Source organism: Sceloporus undulatus, chromosome 2 (assembly GCF_019175285.1).
Source record: "Sceloporus undulatus isolate JIND9_A2432 ecotype Alabama chromosome 2, SceUnd_v1.1, whole genome shotgun sequence".
Lineage (NCBI taxonomy): Eukaryota > Metazoa > Chordata > Lepidosauria > Squamata > Phrynosomatidae > Sceloporus > Sceloporus undulatus.
Window position 1 is genome coordinate 123,890,288 of NC_056523.1, and position 18,592 is coordinate 123,908,879.

At 44.0% G+C, this 18,592-nt stretch overlaps 2 protein-coding genes across 15 annotated transcripts in view; one reads left to right on the forward strand and one right to left on the reverse strand.

Annotated features, from left to right (window-relative positions):
• EVI5L (ecotropic viral integration site 5 like) overlaps window positions 1–18,592 on the forward strand; it is an 86,637-nt gene that overhangs the window by 58,637 nt on the left and 9,408 nt on the right. For 2 of the 4 annotated variants that reach the window (XM_042454169.1, XM_042454170.1), the window contains 5 exons: window positions 2,775–2,933; window positions 3,739–3,885; window positions 4,342–4,437; window positions 5,647–5,742; window positions 6,587–11,123. In XM_042454169.1, coding sequence (XP_042310103.1) covers window positions 2,775–2,933; window positions 3,739–3,885; window positions 4,342–4,437; window positions 5,647–5,742; window positions 6,587–6,898 — 810 coding nt within the window. In that variant the 3' untranslated portion in view covers window positions 6,899–11,123. Of the gene's footprint in view, window positions 1–2,774; window positions 2,934–3,738; window positions 3,886–4,341; window positions 4,438–5,646; window positions 5,743–6,586; window positions 11,124–18,592 lie in introns of those variants that run through there. The other 2 variants (XR_006102414.1, XR_006102415.1) reach the window with 2 other exon arrangements.
• The window catches only part of LOC121923615 (transforming growth factor beta receptor type 3-like), a 30,074-nt gene continuing 26,750 nt past the window's right edge, over window positions 15,269–18,592 (reverse strand). For 8 of the 11 annotated variants that reach the window (XM_042454176.1, XM_042454178.1, XM_042454175.1 and 5 more), the window contains 2 exons: window positions 18,192–18,236; window positions 15,269–15,976 (listed from right to left, as the gene is read on the reverse strand). In XM_042454176.1, coding sequence (XP_042310110.1) covers window positions 15,807–15,976; window positions 18,192–18,236 — 215 coding nt within the window. In that variant the 3' untranslated portion in view covers window positions 15,269–15,806. Of the gene's footprint in view, window positions 15,977–16,940; window positions 17,036–18,191; window positions 18,329–18,592 lie in introns of those variants that run through there. The other 3 variants (XM_042454180.1, XR_006102417.1, XR_006102416.1) reach the window with 3 other exon arrangements.

Genomic DNA, 18,592 nt, shown 5'->3' on the forward strand with positions numbered 1-18,592 from the left:
AAATGTTGGCGTTCAGACCTTCGCTTATACGAGAGGTTTTATCCGCAAAAAAGTCGTTAAACAAGTCGCAGCAGGCCTTAGAAGGTTCAAGGATCTGGTTCAGGGCGGGAGGGAGCTGAGTTAGCTCCCTGACCACCCTGAACAACTCTGCCGGACGCAACTCAGCGGACGCAATACGAGCACCATAGAACGAATTCTTTGTTGCTCGTATTGCCTCTCCGTAGTCCTCTAACAGTTGGTCTAGGAGAGCCTTGTCGTCTAAGCAAAGGTGTTTCCGCCAACGGTACTCTAGCCGTCGCAGAACCCGCTTCCTCGCCCGGAGATCTTCCGTGTACCAGGGCTTACATTTGGAAGCAGGCCTGAGAGGGCGCTTGGGAGCGATACTGTGTATAGCCCTGGAAAGGCCGGTATTCCAGATACCGGTGAGGGCATCAACAGAGTCGCCGTCATTTCCAACCGTGAGCCCCTCTAAGGCTTCTTGGAACCTTTCAGGTTCCATCAGCCTTCGAGGGTGGACCATCCTAACAGGTCCACCACCCCCGGGGGGGGATCTGGGTAGAGGCCTTGATTTTCACCTCTACCAGGAAATGATCCGTCCATGACAGGGGGGAAACATTAACTATTTCCACCCACGGATTCTCCGCATCCGAACAGAAGACCAAATCGAGAGTATTACCCGCACAATGCGTGGGACCCTGTATCAGCTGGGACAGGCCCATGGCCGCCATGGTCTCCATGAATTCCCGAGCCGCACCGGATGGAACATGGCTGGCCGTGAGGGAGATGTTGAAGTCACCCAGGACAAGAAGCCTGGGCGTCTCCAACATCAGCTCAGCGACCAGCTGTGTCAGCTCGTTAAGGGAGTCCGCTAATGCACGGGGTGGCCGATACACTAATAGAATCCCTAGACTGTCCCTAGCCTTTAGGGTCAGGTAAATACACTCGATATAGGATGTCTGTCGGATGTGGTTCCTGGTGAGGGACACGGTGTTCCTATGTACCAAGGCCACACACACCCCCGCCCACCTAACCTGCGCTGGTCCTTCACCGAGAACCCAGCAGGCAGGGCCTGAGCCCACACAGCATCCCCTTCAGGCCCCAGCCAGGTCTCGGTAATGCAAGCCAGGTCGCACTTAGAGTCCTCCAGTAGATCCTGGAGGATGTGGGTCTTATTGTTAACCGACCTGGCATTGCACAGGAGCAGCGACAGGGTTTGTGGCACGGTTGGAGTGACCCTCAGGTCCATCAGGTTGGGAGGGGGACAGGAAGGCGAGATAGATATGATGCATCGATCACGCCTTCCCCTGGAACGGAAGTCCCTTCTCCCACCACCATACCTCCCCCTGCCCCACACAACCTCGATCGGAGCTCCGCCCGCCGAGGTGTTATCCCCGGCCCAGGCATCCCCCGCATCCCTATCCTCCCCCCACCCCTCTATGGCCACTAAGGGAACAGAGGTTAGCCACTACAGGCATCCTCTGCTCCCAGGGCCAACCCAAGCCTCCCACACCATAAACGCTGCGCAACTGCGCAGATACGCAGCAGCGGGGGAGTGCTCCTAGTCCGTGGGCGGCACTCCCGGGGCGGTGCGCAGATGAGACCTCCGATACCAGGGAGGAGGCCGCCCGGAAGGCGCAGTCCCTGGCAGCGGGCGGCGACGGCGGTGGCCCGCGGTGGGGTGGAAGGGGGCTTTCGGGAGGGTCCGGTTCCCCGGCTTTTATCCCCGCCGCTCTCACCTGCGGGGCTCCTCCCAACGTCCCCCAGGTGGTCCTTAAAGTGCCCCGCACGCCCAAACTGGCCGCCAAACGCCAAAACCAGTGGGCCGCAAGGTCCCAGAGGAGTCCCGGGGGTGCTCCTAGTCCGTGGGCGGCACTCCCGGGGCGGTGCGCAGATGCGCACCTCGATACCACCGGGAGAGCCGCCCGGCAAGGCGCAGTCCCTGGCAGCGGCGGCGACGGTGTGGTTCGGCGTGTGGAGGGCGGAAGGGGGCGTGTCGGGAGGTCCGGTTCCCCGGCTTTTATCCCCGCCGCTCTCACCTGGCGGGGCTCCTCAATTTTTTTTTAAAATAAAAATATAACCAACAACATTTTATAAAACAAAAAAAAGTGTAAAAATACAAATGGGAAGAGTGAGAGTAATAATTCTTAAATCCTTTTAAGTTCTTACCCAACAGAAATAATATGTTCCCATTAAAAAAAAAAAGAAAAAAATTGATTTTGAAGGCAAATCAATCACAAAAAATACATGTATTTGCATACAAATTGCCTGAATTTGATGTGTTTGAAAATATGAAACTGTGGCATGTGGTTGCTGCAGCCCCGATCCACTTTCAGAAGGGGCGGTTTAAATCGTCCCTTATGATGAAAGCCTGAATTGAATTTCACTTCAGGGATTCCTCCATGTAAAGTTGGGCCTTTGAAATAATGCTCTTAGAAACTATTGTTGATGTAAAAGAAACATTCTAGTGTTCAGAATATAACATCACTTGGTGCCATCAAGTGGATTTTTACAGGAAGTCTAATACTCCATTATTGATTTGTATGCTCCCTTTTTCCTGTGACATATCAGTAATAGACAGAATGGAAACAAGAAATTGTGCAGATTGATTTCCAGTCTAACTCAAAACAACTGCTGTTACTTGTGCCAGTCCCTTACCCATTCTGAACAGTGCTTCAATAGTGTCATGTCCTATTCTGTTGTGTCCATATCTTACATTGATCAGTACCCATGAAGACTTAGACTTGGAGGTTATCATTCTGGCTTCCCTAATCTAGGCCCATCTGAGTCGGACAGGTGGGAGATGGAAGGACTCACCTCGCAAGAACACCATGAATGATCTCCAAGATGAACTGATGAGCCTTCGTCTCCGTGAGACACAAGCTCAGGCTGAGGTCCGAGAACTGCGCCAGAGGGTAGTGGAGCTTGAAACACAGGCAAGTGAATATTATTAACAAAAGAGCATCATTTATGCAAATGCCTTAAGAAATTGTGCTTTTTCCTATCTATTCTTTTATGAAGAAGGCTTGAAACTTACTTAAGGTATCATAGAGTCATAGAATCATAGAATCGTAGAGTTGGAAGAGACCACTAGGGCCATCCAGTCCAACCCCCTGCCATGCAGGAAATCAAAATCAAAGCATCCCTGACAGATGGCCATCCAGCCTCTGTTTAAAGACCTCCAAGGAAGGAGACTCTATCACCCTCTGAGGGAGTGCATTCCACTGTCGAACAGCCCTTACTGTCAGGAAGTTCCTCCTAATGTTCAAGTGGAATCTCTTTTCCTGTAGCTTGCATCCATTGTTCCGGGTCCTGTTCTCTGGAGCAGCAGAAAACAAGCTTGCTCCCTCTTCAATATGACATCCTTTCAAATATTTAAACAGGGCTATCACCTCTTAACCTTCTTTTCTCCAGGCTAAACATCCCCAAGTATGTCTGCCTGCTATATTAAGTGTGTTGTTTCCTTTCTTAATCAGATGAAACATGTGCCATTTTGAAGCCAATGGAAGAGGACTGTGTGTTTTTCTGTGTGCACTGAAAACACTGAAGGGATCATAGGGAAGGATATGCAGAACTTCTAAACATTACTTTTTTGAATAGCAGCTCCCAGAATCCTTCAAATAGCATGTACAGTAAATTTTCCAGACTCTGGGGATGTGGTACACAGAGACATGTTTGTCATAAGTGTGTCTGGTTTTGAAAATACCAGATTATCAGGTTGCCTTTAACCCTGTCTTCCAGGATCAGATTCACAGCAACCATCTAAACCGGATGGAGCAGGAGTGTTCTGGGCTGCATGAAAAGGTTCAGTACCTTACTGCCCAGAACAAGGGACTGCAGACTCAGCTAAGTGAGACCAAGCGCAAACATGCTGAATCCGAATGCAAGGTGAGGTCTGACATGGTGCTGTGCAGTGGTCATATGCTGCTTTGCCCTGTTCTTTCATACATAGTGCAAATGAGCCTTATTGAATTAGTGCCCAGAGGACAAGAAGTCAAAACAGAAACTGTGTGAGTTTCCAGATCTTTAAGGCTAATAATTCTTGTTGCTAGTGAGGCAGAGTGTTCCTTGTACTTGTTGGAATTATAGGCATTGGTACATTACAGTTTGCAAATCAACCTTATTAAGAAGATGAGACCTTACTTGGCTTTCATCATTGTCCTGTTTTTATAGAGTTCTCTCTGACCCTGGAAATTCTGGACAATGGTAATGATTCTTCATGGCCATCTTGTCATACAAAGCTGCCAGTCATGGGTTGTGATTGTGTCTGACCCTCACCCGGGGCTGATCTGCTTGATTAGGCTCTGCCAGGCAGCTGTCATTGATTTTAAATTTGTGTTGCAGAGCAAAGAAGAGGTGATGGCTGTGCGCCTGCGAGAAGCTGACAGCATGGCTGCTGTGGCAGAAATGCGGCAACGGATTGCTGAGCTGGAGATCCAGGTGAGGGGCAAAAGAAGATTAACAAGGAACCTGCCTTTGATCCAACACGGCATTTTATCTCAGGAGTAGTTGGCCAGAATCCTCTATGGCAGTTACAAATGCATAACCTGGAGTTACACACTCATGACTGTTACATATTCATGATCTCCACGTACCTCCTAATTTAGGGGCTATATAGGTACCATGAAATTCCCTTATTCCCCAGTTACTGGGAAGCAGCCACTACAAGAAACGAAGGTCTGTTCCTCTGTCAGTCAAGAAGCAGTTGGCTGATGGTCCTGATCTCCCTTTGTGCAAGTGAACTCTGGCACAAGGGAGAATTGCAACATATGTCCTGCTTCTTCCTGTTGCACCAGTGATCACTCAATGGGAAGGGGTGGAAAAGGCACTCAACTCCCAAGTGACAGAGGAACAGACCTCCATTGCTCACAGCCGATGCTTCCCAGTAAGTAGAAAAGCATGTATACACAGTAAAGGAGTTCTTAAAAACTCAGAAGTTTCTTGGTTGATGCAGTTGTTTGAGCTAAAACCCTAAAGATGTCTTGAAGGTCAGGAATTAGAATTACAGTTCCAAAATGCCATTCTGTGGAGAAAAGGGATGGAATTTGTTTGTTTAGTCTGTCTGCCAATACATTTTCAGTCTGGATTCAAGGTTCTTGTGATGACATTCAAAGCTTTAAACCGTTTTGGACTTTGACACTGGGGGAGTGCCTCAATCCATATGTGGCTGCCCAAGGATCAAGATCTGCTGGGGGGGCCCTCTTCTGTCCCACTGATGAGATCAATACACTGTTAGGACATGGGAGAGAGCCTTCTCAGTAGTGGCACCCCAATTATGAAATCCCCCCCCCCCCCCCCCCCGACACCTTACTAGCACCAGCAGTCTGGTCATTCAAGTTAAAATGTGGGTATTCATCGAAGTCTTGGACCTCATTAATTCATCCCAAATATGGTTGTATATAGTTTTTTAAAACTTTTAAAACTTCAAGATCTGTTCTTAACTTCTATTGATGTTTAATAGGTTTTTAGTGTAATTAATTATTTTATTTTTTTAAACTGTTTAACTTGTTTTAATGCTATTAGTAACCACCCTGAGATATTTGATACAAATATATTAAAATAATAATAGCAACAACAACAATAGTAATAATAGTTTCAGTCAAACATGTGACTCTTCCAAATTCCATTTCTTCTTCATTCCACACATAGAGGGAAGAAGGGATGATCCAGGGCCAACTGAACAATTCTGACTCCTCCCAGTACATTCGTGAACTCAAGGATCAAATTGATGAACTCAAGGCAGAGGTGAGCCCAAGTGGGTGCAAGAAAGATGAGAAATCTGTAAATGGTCCATGTTTTACAACTTCCCAGTTAGTCTCCATGCCAAGCTATAGCCACCTATTTTTGATGTAAGTACCAAACTGAAGAACAACATCCCTGAAGGACTACTGTTTTCTTCCTGATCAGAAGACAGCTTTTAAGATGCCTGCCTACCAAGTTTGCAACATAAAATGTCAGAATTATGCCAAAGGAGCATGACAAGGGAGGATTCACACATTCTCAGAAGCTGCTTTTGTAAGAGCAGGCATTTAATAGCAATGAAAGGCATAGTATTCACATGCGTGTTTTAAAGATTCCCTCCAGTTTGTCCTAATAGTAGCTGTTCTTGCCTCATTCAATTCTGTCAACCAGTCTGCTCTTTCTAAGGCAGAGCAGGGATAAGTTATGACTCCTGCATTCCCAGCCAGAATAGGTATTATCATGCTCTCTGTGGGATTGTTGTCCAAAAAAGGGAACTTGGTTATAAAGAGTGGGGTTACTATTGCTGTGTATCCTTTTATACATCTCCTCTTTTAGCAACTCTAGAGGAACAGGAGGATGTTTGTCTACACAGACAAAAGTTCAGAGTGAGTACTGATTCTGCTGTTTGAATACATATACATTTACTGGGGAGGGGCAGAACATCTGAACACAATAGTTCCACAGGAGCTTCAGGAGGAGCATATATTACACAGAAGCACAGAAAAAGGGAACATACTCTGTGGTGGATACCTGCTCTGCACTGGAATGCCAAGAAGGTACCCAGATACTGAGTGCCATGTCTCTGTCACTGCCCTTAACCTTAATACTTCCTGTCTGTCTCCCATAGATCCGGCTGATGAAGGGACAGAAACCTTTTGAGGACTCCATGGGCTTTGATGGCATCCATATTGTGAGTCATCTGGCAGTGGATGATGACTCGCTGCATTCCTCAGATGAAGAGCTGCTGACCAGCCCTATGGTAGTGGGTGCCCTGCAAGATGTCTTGTACCCACTATCTCCCCATAATGCACACTTTCTACGGGGTGCTGAGAGCTCTGGCAAGGACAGTGATGGAACCACAGATAGTGATCCAGATGATCCTGCCTCTGCCACTGAGCCCAATGGCGAGATCATCTTTGCAGAAGCTCTGGGCAAATGAGGACAGAGGCCTGCCATCCCACCTGCATCTGGAAGGCACTTGGTCCTCTGACCAGGCTGTACTGAGGGGGCCAGAGATAGAGACAGATTGTGTAAGATGCAACTGAGCAGCCCCTGTCGGGATGGCACAAGGGAAAGGCCTTGTCTACAGCTGGCCTGAATTACTTGGACCTTCTCTATTGATTGATTATTGTCTGCACTGCCTCCCCCTCCCCCCAGCTCTATGGTCACTGGTGAGTTAAAATCCAAACCCATGTATTGGCCTCATTCACATTTTTCCCACCCCACCCCTGTTGCCACAGCTTTTTCAATTTTCTTTCCCCACCCCCAGGTTTTTCGCACTCAAGAACCTTGAAGGGGCAACAGAAGGAAACAGTCCACTAGTTCCATCAAATGCAGTCCGGTACTAATTAATCTGTCTCCTTGTTGCTCCTTAGAGAGAGGAGAGGGGCCAGTCTTCCCTTTATTTATATATATGTCCGTTCACCTGCTGTTCTGCATACATAGAAGAAAATCAAATGCCTCCACACTTGCTTGTGATTTTCAGAGCAGGGAAAGGACAGGAAAGAGTGTGTGTTGAGTGTGCTTGTCAAAGGAGGATTGCGTGCTAGAGAAAAAAATTATATTTTTGTTCCTGCATATATTATTTATTTATACTGTGTGATTGCCAAACCTTCTCCCTTAGAGAAGCCTTGGCATAAAGCTTTAAGTTCAATGATTGTGAGGGCTTTTCTGGAGCAGCCAGAACTGCTTCTGTAGCTAAAGATACAGAATCTTTTCTATATAACTGTGTTGTGGTAAGGGAGGTGTTTAGTATTATACCTTCTGTGGTTCATTTTGCCTGCAGCTGTAATTCTGTTGTGCTGCAACCATAACAGGAGAGCTAGATGCTCTCTTACTCCCTATGGTAAAACAGCAGTTTTTCAAGGATTTCTTGCCTGGAATTGTGTGGAATGGTGCTGTATTCTTCCACAACTCCACCTGTATGGCTGTCTCTTCAAACACTAGTTCCAGGAAAATTCAACCAGTACCAGATTTGTTTCAGGTAGGTGACAGTCCTTCAAAACACCTAGCAAATATATTTTATTTAGGAATGAAAGCGAAGTTAATAAGTTCCTTCCTGAGCTTTTTATTTGGTTCATGATTCACTAGGTCAAAATAACTGGCTTAATTTTCAAGTATCTGAGAAAGTAAGTTGAAAAATGCTTTTGTTGTTGAGAAGCAAAGCTAGCATGTGGAAAGATGGGAATTATTGGGCTGTCAAGACTTGTGATCTTCCCCAATTTTTAAAAATGGATATACCCATACTCTCCTATATGTGCATCTGCCCATGAAGCAAATATGTGATTCCCACCTCCCAGTTTGCTTTCTAACACTAATGGAGTTGGGGCTGCAGGAGAGAGTCAGTGAGAGGTGTGTTGGCCTCTTGTACTCCAATGGCTAGTCCCATGTAAATGGCCTCAGCCTCCCCCCCACTCTCTTTGCCTATATGATAACCAGAAAACATGTTTGATTGTAACATTGCTCCTAGAAATGTCACTTGCATCAATAGCTGGGTTTTTTTTCTTAATTGGTCTGGGGAAGAAGAAAAAATATTCCCTTCTCACTGACATCAGCTTCTCACCTTCACTTAACTTGAAATTTACTAACTCAGCCCACCAATAGAAATGGGAAAACGGAGAATTCTTAATCCACAATTAGTCACTCGTGGTCTGCTTGAGAACATTTTAAAGGGACTGTGGCATGGTCCCCAACCCAACTGAAAAAAGTGCCATAACAATTTAGATGTCTGTATTATAGGGTGAGCCCTTGCATATATTATATGTTGATTTTACACTCCCCCTCTCAACCACACCAGCTGGGGAAGATAATTGCAAGTTTTGGTGCTATACAGCAGTTGGTACTCATAGTTCTCTCTTTCATTTTCAGGGCCCAAGCCTGCTAGTTTGATTCTGCCCCATTCCTTTAAGTGTTCCTTTAAGCATTCCTTTAAGAGGAGTCTTATGTATTATACAAGCAAACATGTTTTCTAATTATCGTATAGTCACAGTCTGATTTTGCCCCATTTCCCTTAAGTGACAAAGTCATCGCTTAAAATCCATAAAGTCATTTAATGTAACATGGTCATTAAGGCCTTAGCCAGAGCTATCCTGCTATCAGATACATAGCCTTGCAAGGTATTTAAATAAAAGCATTATTACAAATGTTCCTGACAGGGAATGAAGATCAAGTGGTACAGTATTAGGAAATGCCAAGGACTTCAGAATGGCAGTGCAGGGGGAAGATGTGTTTTCCTCAGCATGTGGGCCCTAAGAGGTCTGGCTTTGACCCCACCAAGGTGGTAGGCAGTTCCCTTAAGCAAGTGCTGGTTAATGAGAATCTTCTGTGCACTGAATTTGTGGACTAGTTTCTGAATTTGCAAGTTGAATGTTTTTGCCTTCAGGGAAGGAAGAATGTTTCTTGTTATGGACTAACTTTCTCTTCATCCATCTTTCAATACTCTTTTCATACACTGTGCTGTTTACTAACAAATATGCCTTTTGATTTTACCTAATTTCTAAATCCTGCAACATTATTTATTAGTAGTGTTCTGTAACAGGCTCACAGATCTTTCTTTCTGAAAACAGCTTCCTTGGCATGAGTTTATAATTCATTTCATCCCTTGTGAAGGAGGTCCTTGGATTTTCCAAATGTTATTGTGTCTTATCAACACAGCAAGCAAGCTTTGTTGATTGTTTTCGACTCCTATGTTGTAGACTCCTGTCATGAGATTAAATTAGCATTTGCTGAATCAGGCAGGCAAACCTACACCAGCCCAACCCACCTCATTGGTGGTCCTGAAGTTATTATAATTATGTATTTATATAAATAGGCCTGAGGAAAGGCTCCAGTTTGGTATAATCTTCAATATTTTAATAGATGTATTCTGTACATACATGCTACACTTTATTGCCAAATCCTGTGATTTACTTTGCCATTATTCAGTCTGTCCTCAGAAATCAACAACACAATATGTCGTCCAAACAGAAATTCAGCCCTGCACCTTTGCATTGATCTGCTTGTGTTGTTGGTCTGCTGGTGACGATACTTTAATTTTCGATCTGCTACCTTCTCCCCGGCCCCCATTGCTAGCAGTGGGCACATTTGTAGTGTTGGCTGGCCTGTGAAACTGTTCGCCAGTTTGTGCATAATTCCTAGCTGTTGTTGATGTTTGTTTGTGTAGTGCTAACTTGAATGCTTGCTGCCTCCAGGATTCCATGTCAGGAAGAGTTTTAATCACTGCTGTTTCTAATTCTGAAGTAGCGCCTTTGGGGGTTGTAGGAGTAAATGGGAGAAAGCCAGACTCTTTTGGACAAACTCAACTCCAAAATTTTTCCTCAACTTGTTTTGGTCAAGGCTCCCTGTTGTTGTTTTTATAATCTGAAAGTCATTTGGTTATGAATGTATGAGTTTGGTTTACTCTGGCACAACCAACCAAAGTTTGTAACATTTGACCTCTTCTAATCTACACTACAGTTATTGATTCCCACCGTTATTGACATTTGTAACAGCATTTGAAACCATGGCCATGAAAAAGTGTGATTTATTGTTATCAGTGGTTACCCCAACTACTTCACAGCTTCTATAAGTGCAGTGTTGGCAGGCTAGCATACTTGCTATATGGTCCAAATGTGAGCTTTCTCCCCAAAGTATCTGATCTCTGAGACCAGGCCTATGCAATACCATGAGAATAAGTCAAATGAGGTCCTTGACTTCTGCTGCTTCCCAGCAGAGAATATTTCTTTATAACCTTCTGGAGCACTGCGTGAGTAACCTAAAACCATGTAGTAAAAATCACTACACTGGACAACATGCAATAAATGTTTTAAAACACTAATTTATTTCTAATTGAAACCTAATCAATTCCTTCCAGCCAGGGAAATAGTAAAGGTATTAAGGGACTGGATGAGAGATGGGAGCAACAATTCTCATTCTGCTACTATAGAGCACAAGGCATTCTTCTGATTCAAGATAGCATGAATTTAGCTGAATGGTAGACAGGGAGAGAATTCCCAGGGAACTGAATGATAGTATGTCATACCTAAAAAAAATCATAACCTCATTGCTTATTGTGGAGTGATGCTGATCTTTCTTGTGTAGGCCTAGTCTTCAGTCCTTGACAAATAATCTGTTCATGTGCAGATAACACCCCTCCCCAAACAAAAAAAAACAACAACAATGTTTTAGAAACTCTAATGACATGTCCAAGGACTTGCAATTTTTTTGTAGTTGTAACAATTAGCTACATTGGTAATAATGTGTTCAGAAGCTCCTGAAATGGAAAACTATATCTTTTTGCCTAGAATGGCAAAAATTACATTGCTATTTCCAAGTAGAGTAGACCCATTGAATCAGTGGGACTTACCATAGAAGAGTTGATTTGGTGGGTCTATTCTCTTTTGTACTAAGCAAGAGCCAAGCCAATGTTCCACCTGCCTTGTTACACTAGACTCTTCCTGGGCACTATTGTTTTTGATCCGTGTTTTCTGCCTGGCTAGAGTCCCTTACCAGCAGGAACTTCTCTGAATGTTAGCATGAGGCACTGTCATATCAAGCCATCTGTCATCCTTGTTTCCTGCCCCACAGTTTTTTTTAAAATACACAATTATTAGCGCAAAGTGTTGTAAAGGATAGTGTACATTTGCTTACACATCATGGCTTTTGTGAGCTTTCTTCCTATGAATTTCCCTTTGCAGCTACTCCTGTGTAGTTCAAACTGAAGGTGCCAAATACTTTAGCCCACTCAGTGCCCTGCAGTATGGGACAGACAGCTAGAGTATCCCATAAGTCTGGAACCAGGTGAGAGACAGATGGAAACATATCTGTCCATGCAGACTGCTCTCTGGTGCCTACCTATTTCTGCCCAAATGCAAATTTGCACAGACTGCATGAGAAGCCCAAAGCCCATTTCATCCCTCCTTGGGCTTCTCATGTGGCCCTCCAATATTCTCAATAGCACTGGGTTATCAGATTTAGGACCTTCCCTGTGCTCTGTAGCAGGCTGCCCATTCTTACCAGGGGGAGGCAGTAGGTTAGAGCAGCCATTTGTGTGGACCCAGCCTGTTCACTTGGGCAGAACAGGCTGGAAAAGGTGCTTGTGTGTGACTTTGATAGCTGCTGACATGGTTCAACTTGCACTTTAATAGTAATTCTTTCCCTTCTTCATAGAGGGAAAGTAATGTAGTGTTGTGTTTACACCAGCATAAGGAATGCACCCACTATCCTTCCAGCTTTGACACTGGACTTCCTTCTCATGTGCCACAACATCCCCTTCTGTAGAAGCAGGAAATTTTTGAATTTACTACTGTGAATAACTTTGGGTGACACCCTGTTAATTACATCAACCCCAATTCATGCCAGCCCCAAGCACAGGATCTAAAAGACACTGTCCTCCAAGAGATAGAGTAGAATAGGAACCAGAAGTTAGAACAAACCAAAAAGTAGTCCTCAAGCCCTTGTTTTTACTCTTTTATAAAAAACTAATGGCGAACACAGACCTCCACATTTTAAAACAAGGTGAGTTACATTGAAAGTACTACTGCTATTCACCCCATAGCTGTTCATTTTCTCTTCTGAAGATAGCTTTGAAAAACAACTCATGCCTAGTTAAGTCTGAAACAGGGCACAGCTGGCTTTGGTTGGCACTGGCACATGGGCACTTCTGAAATGCAGTGGTACCCCGGGATACGAATGCGCCGGGTTACGAATTTTTCGGGATACGAAAAAATCCCATAGGGATTTATTGCTTCGGCTTACGAAGGTTTCTTCGGGTTACGAAAAAACCGCGGCGCTATTTTCCGCCACCGGAGGGCAGCAGAGAGCTATTTTTCCATTAGCGCCTATGGGAATTCGGCTTACGAAGGTATTTCGGGTTACGAAATTAACCGCGGAACGAATTAATTTCGTAACCCGGGGTACCACTGTGTGTTATTTGCCCCTCCAACCAGTTTGCAATAAAAACATTCATTTACAATTGGAGCGGGTATGTATTGTATAAAAACAATGGCCACTTTTTAAAAGGTAGGCTGCATGGTACATAAAATCGAGGATAAATATGAGAATGATGAGGCAAATTTCTCCTCCATCATTAATGTTGTTGCTGTCTACAGACTGTAAATAACAGCAGTTGCAAAGCTGAGTGGAAATTTCACTGTGAGTGTTCTTAGACTGTGCTGCCAGTCTTTCCCTAAATTTGTTATCCCTTCCCTTAAAAGACAAAAGATCTTTTCACTATTAGATAGGTTGTTTTTTTTTTTTTAAATACCATCATGGTGATGGGGGAAAACCTTCTGATTTCTGCGGAAATCAGAAGGATAACCTTGCTTAGGATTTGTTCCTGCAAAGGCACTGAAAGATTGCACTGTTGGGATTCTGTTGCTTCTCACTCTTCCTGTAAATGGGGTGGGGAGGGGGCTGACATGATGGGAGGGAGATTTTGGTGGCACTAACATTAGGCAGGAATTACATTGCAGTGAGGCTTGGAGAAGGCTAGGGGACAGGTTAGTGGTTTAAAGAAAGGAAAAGTGAATTCAGGTGGTAGAACAGATGAGTTTAGATCCGAAAGGCGGCGGATCGGGGCCTCAGCGGCTGCCGTTCTGACCGCTGAGGCCCCGCTCCGGTGGGGAAAGGGGCGGGGCCAGACCGCCCCAAATTGGCGGTCTATATCCCGCCTAACTGAGCAAACAAAGTTGTAGCATGAGCTTTTGTAGACTGACACTGCTATGTCTCTAAATTAAAGGTTGATTATTAATCTTATTAATTTTATTTTAAAAAAACAAAACAAAATTAGGCGCATCAGACTGGATAAGAGAGCATGCTTGGAAAATCCCAAAACAAGAATATGGTCATGTGCATGTAAAAGTATGAAGGATTTTTACTCTTTGGATGGTAGTTCCTGAAATTCATTCCAAAATTACAGACCATTCAAGTACAGTGGAATTAGCTGGCATAGTTAGTGATATAAACCTGCCACCCTTCGTTTGCATATCTGGCCTCGATTTGTGTCAACTTGTGAAATAGTATGCATGAAAGAATATAAGAGTTGGGGATCAAGGGGAAGGGGTAGAGGGTATTAAATGCTGAATTAGGCCTCTGCTGGGATTCTTACCTGTGCTACGATCTCTCCTGGCAAAAGGGAACCTATCCACATTTCATCTTTGTATATTAATGTACCATGTACCCCATAATCTGTGCAGCTAGACCACTCACTACTAGTAAACAGCAAGCTGCTTCTATCCAGGAGGAAATTGCAGGTTACAGTGTGTGTTTGCTTTCCAGGTTGGAGAGCACCTTTTATCTCCTCACTGGCCCAACTGTTCCTGAAATCATGTGTTTAGTGTAACTGTGTACCAGAGTCCCTTCTATGCTCCTCAGAATAATAAGTTTTATTCTTTCTAGCCTGTGACCATTTTAAAACAAATACTATTGTACAAAATATCTGTAATTTCAAAAGCAAAATAAACTATTTACACTGTCTTAATAACTCCGTCTCAGGCCTTGCAGGGGAAGGGACTTTGCAAATATTTGAGGGAAGCATGCTCCCACTTGTTAGTGCCAGTATGTGCAGGGTAAAGTAGTCAAGTGCTAAATTACAGTTATTTGCCTGGAGGAAGATGCATATGTATTATTCACAAAACTCTCTGTATGGCTACAGAAAATCCAGATTAATATCCCATTTTGAAACACTCAAGAGCTCATGTAAATAATCAGATATTTTCAAGAAGGTTGAGCTCTGGACATAGCACAGAAATGGGAAACCTATAAATACCAGGTGGAAGGTCATAATGCATCATGCATGCTGGTGGGGGCTAATGGGTATTGGACTCCCAGTATCATTCAGTAGGCCATAGGTTGTCAACCCCCTTGTTGTTGCAGTGTGTCTTCAAGTGGTTTTTGACTTAAGGCAACCTATCATGGGGTTTTCTTGGCAAGATTTGTTCAGAGGAGGTTTGCCATTGCCTTCTCCTGAGGCTGAGAGTATGTGACTTACTTGCCCAAAGTCACCCAGTGGCTTTCATGGCCAAGCAGGGAATCCCAACCAAATTAAGTTCCCCTTTAATGCTATGTTGTTGTAGTTTATGGTGAAACTGATAGTTTCTATACATACTATGAGGAAAATGCACCAACGACCATATGTAAGATTAAACAAAGGGCATTTACTTTGCCCTCTCATAAATCCTCAAGTACAGTAATGCAGCCATTAACAGTCTGGCCTGCTCAATCAAGCTTGTAAAGAAACTGCCAACAGAATGTGTGGCATTTTAATAGCACAGCAGTCATTGAAAGCCAGTCACATCTGCTGGCTGAAATAATCACAGTGGACTCTTACAAGTCTGCTGTATAGCAGTTTAATAAAAGGCTACATCATTTGCAAGGTAGAACACCAGAAATGCCCCCTCTAAAGTATGCTTACATTTAAATCTTGGGTTTTGGCAGTGATCTTTGTTTCCTCAGGAAGTTGGGAAGCCTGTGCTTCAAAGGTGCATGAAAGCCAGCATCTCTCAACAGAGATTAACATTCATCAGAAGAGCACAAGATATTACTGCAGGCAGATCAGTAAACCTGTCAAGTGTGATTCTGTCCAAATTCCCCTCATGAAATGGCAGCCCCCCTCCCTTCCCACACACACACCTGGGCCTTTTGTCTTCTCCTGCAGTGTGTCAGTTGGCAGTTTCCCCGCCAGGCCAGGCAGGGGGAGCAGCTGTCCTGCTACTTCACTGGCAAATGTTATGTCCTCCAGAGACCAGAGCAGGAGAGTTCCTCTTTGTCCAAACATCAGTGCAGAAATGAAGAGTCAAAAGAGGGGGGGGGCAGCAGAAGTGCCCAAATTAAGGCATGAAAAAACTGTACTACTGCTGCCTACAAACAGGTTACTCATTTAAGCTAAAGCTTAGAGTGAATGTGAGTTTATGCAACATGGATAATACCGGTTTAAAGACTGATGTTAGGTTGACATCTTCATAAGTAGGTGGCTTTGGTACTGGGGAACACAGGTTTGCTGGAACAAATGCTTGGTCACAGGCAAAACACAGCTGAGAATCTACAAAACAGACGTAGAATCAGCATGAGTAAAAATATACCACTTCCATCTTTCCGGCAACACCACTGTGGGTCCAATTCACTTCAACCTAACTACTATAGATATATTTAGTCACCACTACTACTTCACTCAGCTAAGTGTTTTGACTGAATGTGACACAGAGTCACTAAGTACCTCATTCGGCCTTTTTGTCTGCAGGGCTGAGTGAGGCAAGCCCTTCTGCAAGCCCTTCTGTCTATGGAGATGAAGAAAGCCATCTGAGTCTATTTCCTACAAGATGTAACTTGAGACATACTTCCAAGATGATTCTTCAAGTTTACAGTCTCCATTCTAGGAGTTAAATGAACTATGTATCTCGTGGCTACAATACTAGTCAGGATTATTTTTGAACTTTTACATTATTCAGGAGGAGTTTGGAAGGACAAAACCAGTTCATTTTTTAAATTATATTTTAGTAGTCCAATGAAAGTATTAACACCACCAGTATCAATTCTGCTAGCAAGGTATTCCCAAGCATTTCAGTCATGGACCACACAGATATTATAGTGCCTATCTAGCTTGGCCAGTGATGGTGGAGGAGGATAGTGAAATAATACATTACATTAACATCTGGAGTGCCATAGCTTCTCAATATATGTGCCCTGGGTTCTGTATGCCCAACAAGAACTGTGCAAGTCCCCAAGATAATAAATATGGGCAACAAAATTAGAGGCCACTTTGTATATCAATTAGATTTTCTTGTTAATTTGTATAATTTAGGAGCCTAAGCACCTACATTTTTTGTATTTTCATGCAAAAAATGTTCAAGAATGGAAGGAAACAGTAATAGAATCAGAGTTGAAAGAGATCACAAGAACCATTCTGTGCAGCAGATTTAACCATTCTCCTTTAAAGATATTGCCTCCTTTCCCCATGAAAATTCCTGACCATCCTTACTCTCATTAACTTTTTTACATCCAGCTACCTGTCTTTGTTACGGCAGGGAGCCATGCGCAGAGCTTGCTGCAGTCAGGGCTGAGGAAACTTCTAGGGACTTTGGAATGGCTGTTTCTTCAAGACCTGTCAGGAAGAAAAGAAAAAAGGTGCAGGGGTGACACCTCTCTGTCTCCCCATCCCATACTCTTTTCTTCATGCTATGAAGAAAAGAGAACCAAGTGAACCTACCCTTTGCTTTTTGTATATTTATCCAAGGTTGGGCATTAAGTCTCCACCACCATACTTAACAACAGTCATGAAGGCTACTCCTTTCTCTCTGTGATCCCTTGCACAGCTATATTCCCTGGACAACTGATTGGCTATGTGGTGTATGTGGCTGAGGTCCAGCTGCCCTTGCACACCTGCCATCCGCAACCTAAGGCTGCTCCTTCTTCCCCAGAGTTACAAAGGAAGCCAAAATATGCCCACAGCCCATCGGTAGCTGGGGGAATGCAGCTAGGAAACCTCATCTACTGCTCTTGGCCATTTGGGGGAAGAACAATATAGAAAAAGATACCAAATATCTCTTTCTACATTTTGTTGTTGCTGTGTGCCTTCAGGTCATTTCTGACTTATGACCCTAAGACAAACCTGTCATAGGATTTTCTTGGCAGGATTTGTTCTCAAGGGTTTTGCCCTTGACTTCTTCTGAGGCTGAGAGTGTGTGATTTGCCCAAGTTCACCCAGTGGGTTTCTGTGGCTGACAGGGAATGTAAGTCCTGGTCTCCCAGTGCTCTAGTCCAGCACTCAAACTACTACAACACAGTAGCTCTTCCTTTCACAATACCCCAAACAAAAAAGTATAGACGCTGGATTATACCAGCATGCATCGCCAAAAGGATTCTTGTCTACATCTTTGCATGTTTTTCTGCCACTAAGCACAGGGGACAGTGGTGGTGGTAAAACAAAACCAGCTCAGAGGCACAAGAGTCATGGTTTGGGAACCCTAGCCATAGAGCACTAAGTGGTTCTCTTGCTTAGAGATCTGACCTTTTTTTTTTTTATCCCACCCCCTGAAATTCCCACCTCTGTGCGCACCAAGTGCCTTTTTACTACAACTAGGCATTCCCCTTTTTTCTTTGGGAATAACCACAACAATAAAACCAATGAATGTTTGCCCACACAGACGTTTCCTAAAGTGGTCAACACAACACCCTTTACGATCAGGGATAGAAATGAATACAGCATCATAATCTCTGCCACTGAGGCAAGATTTTCAATGTGTAGCAGTCCTCCTCACCTCTCTCAGCTGTCGGTCGACTTCTGTTTCTGATAGTTGCCTCACCTAAGAGTTCAAGGCTGGCATTAAAGTCTAGAAATGAATGTTTCTAGATCTCATTGTTTCAGAGAAAGGCATAAAAATGCATGAGATATCTGCTAAAAAAACAAAACAAAAAAGAAGCCCATGGATGAGGGTCAAGACTTTGAAAGGCATACAAATTCTGATTCTTTCCCTTGTGATCTCCACTGTCTGTCAATTGTGTCACTGTTTGCCCTTTTATTCCCCCATCTGTTCCACTTCTTTCTCCATAGTGGGGTCCACAGACCTTGACAAATATGATTAGGCATATTGCTGTACTGGTCATAATAAGCCAAACATCAAATGTGCTGGACACCTAATCCCTTCTGTGGCATGAGACT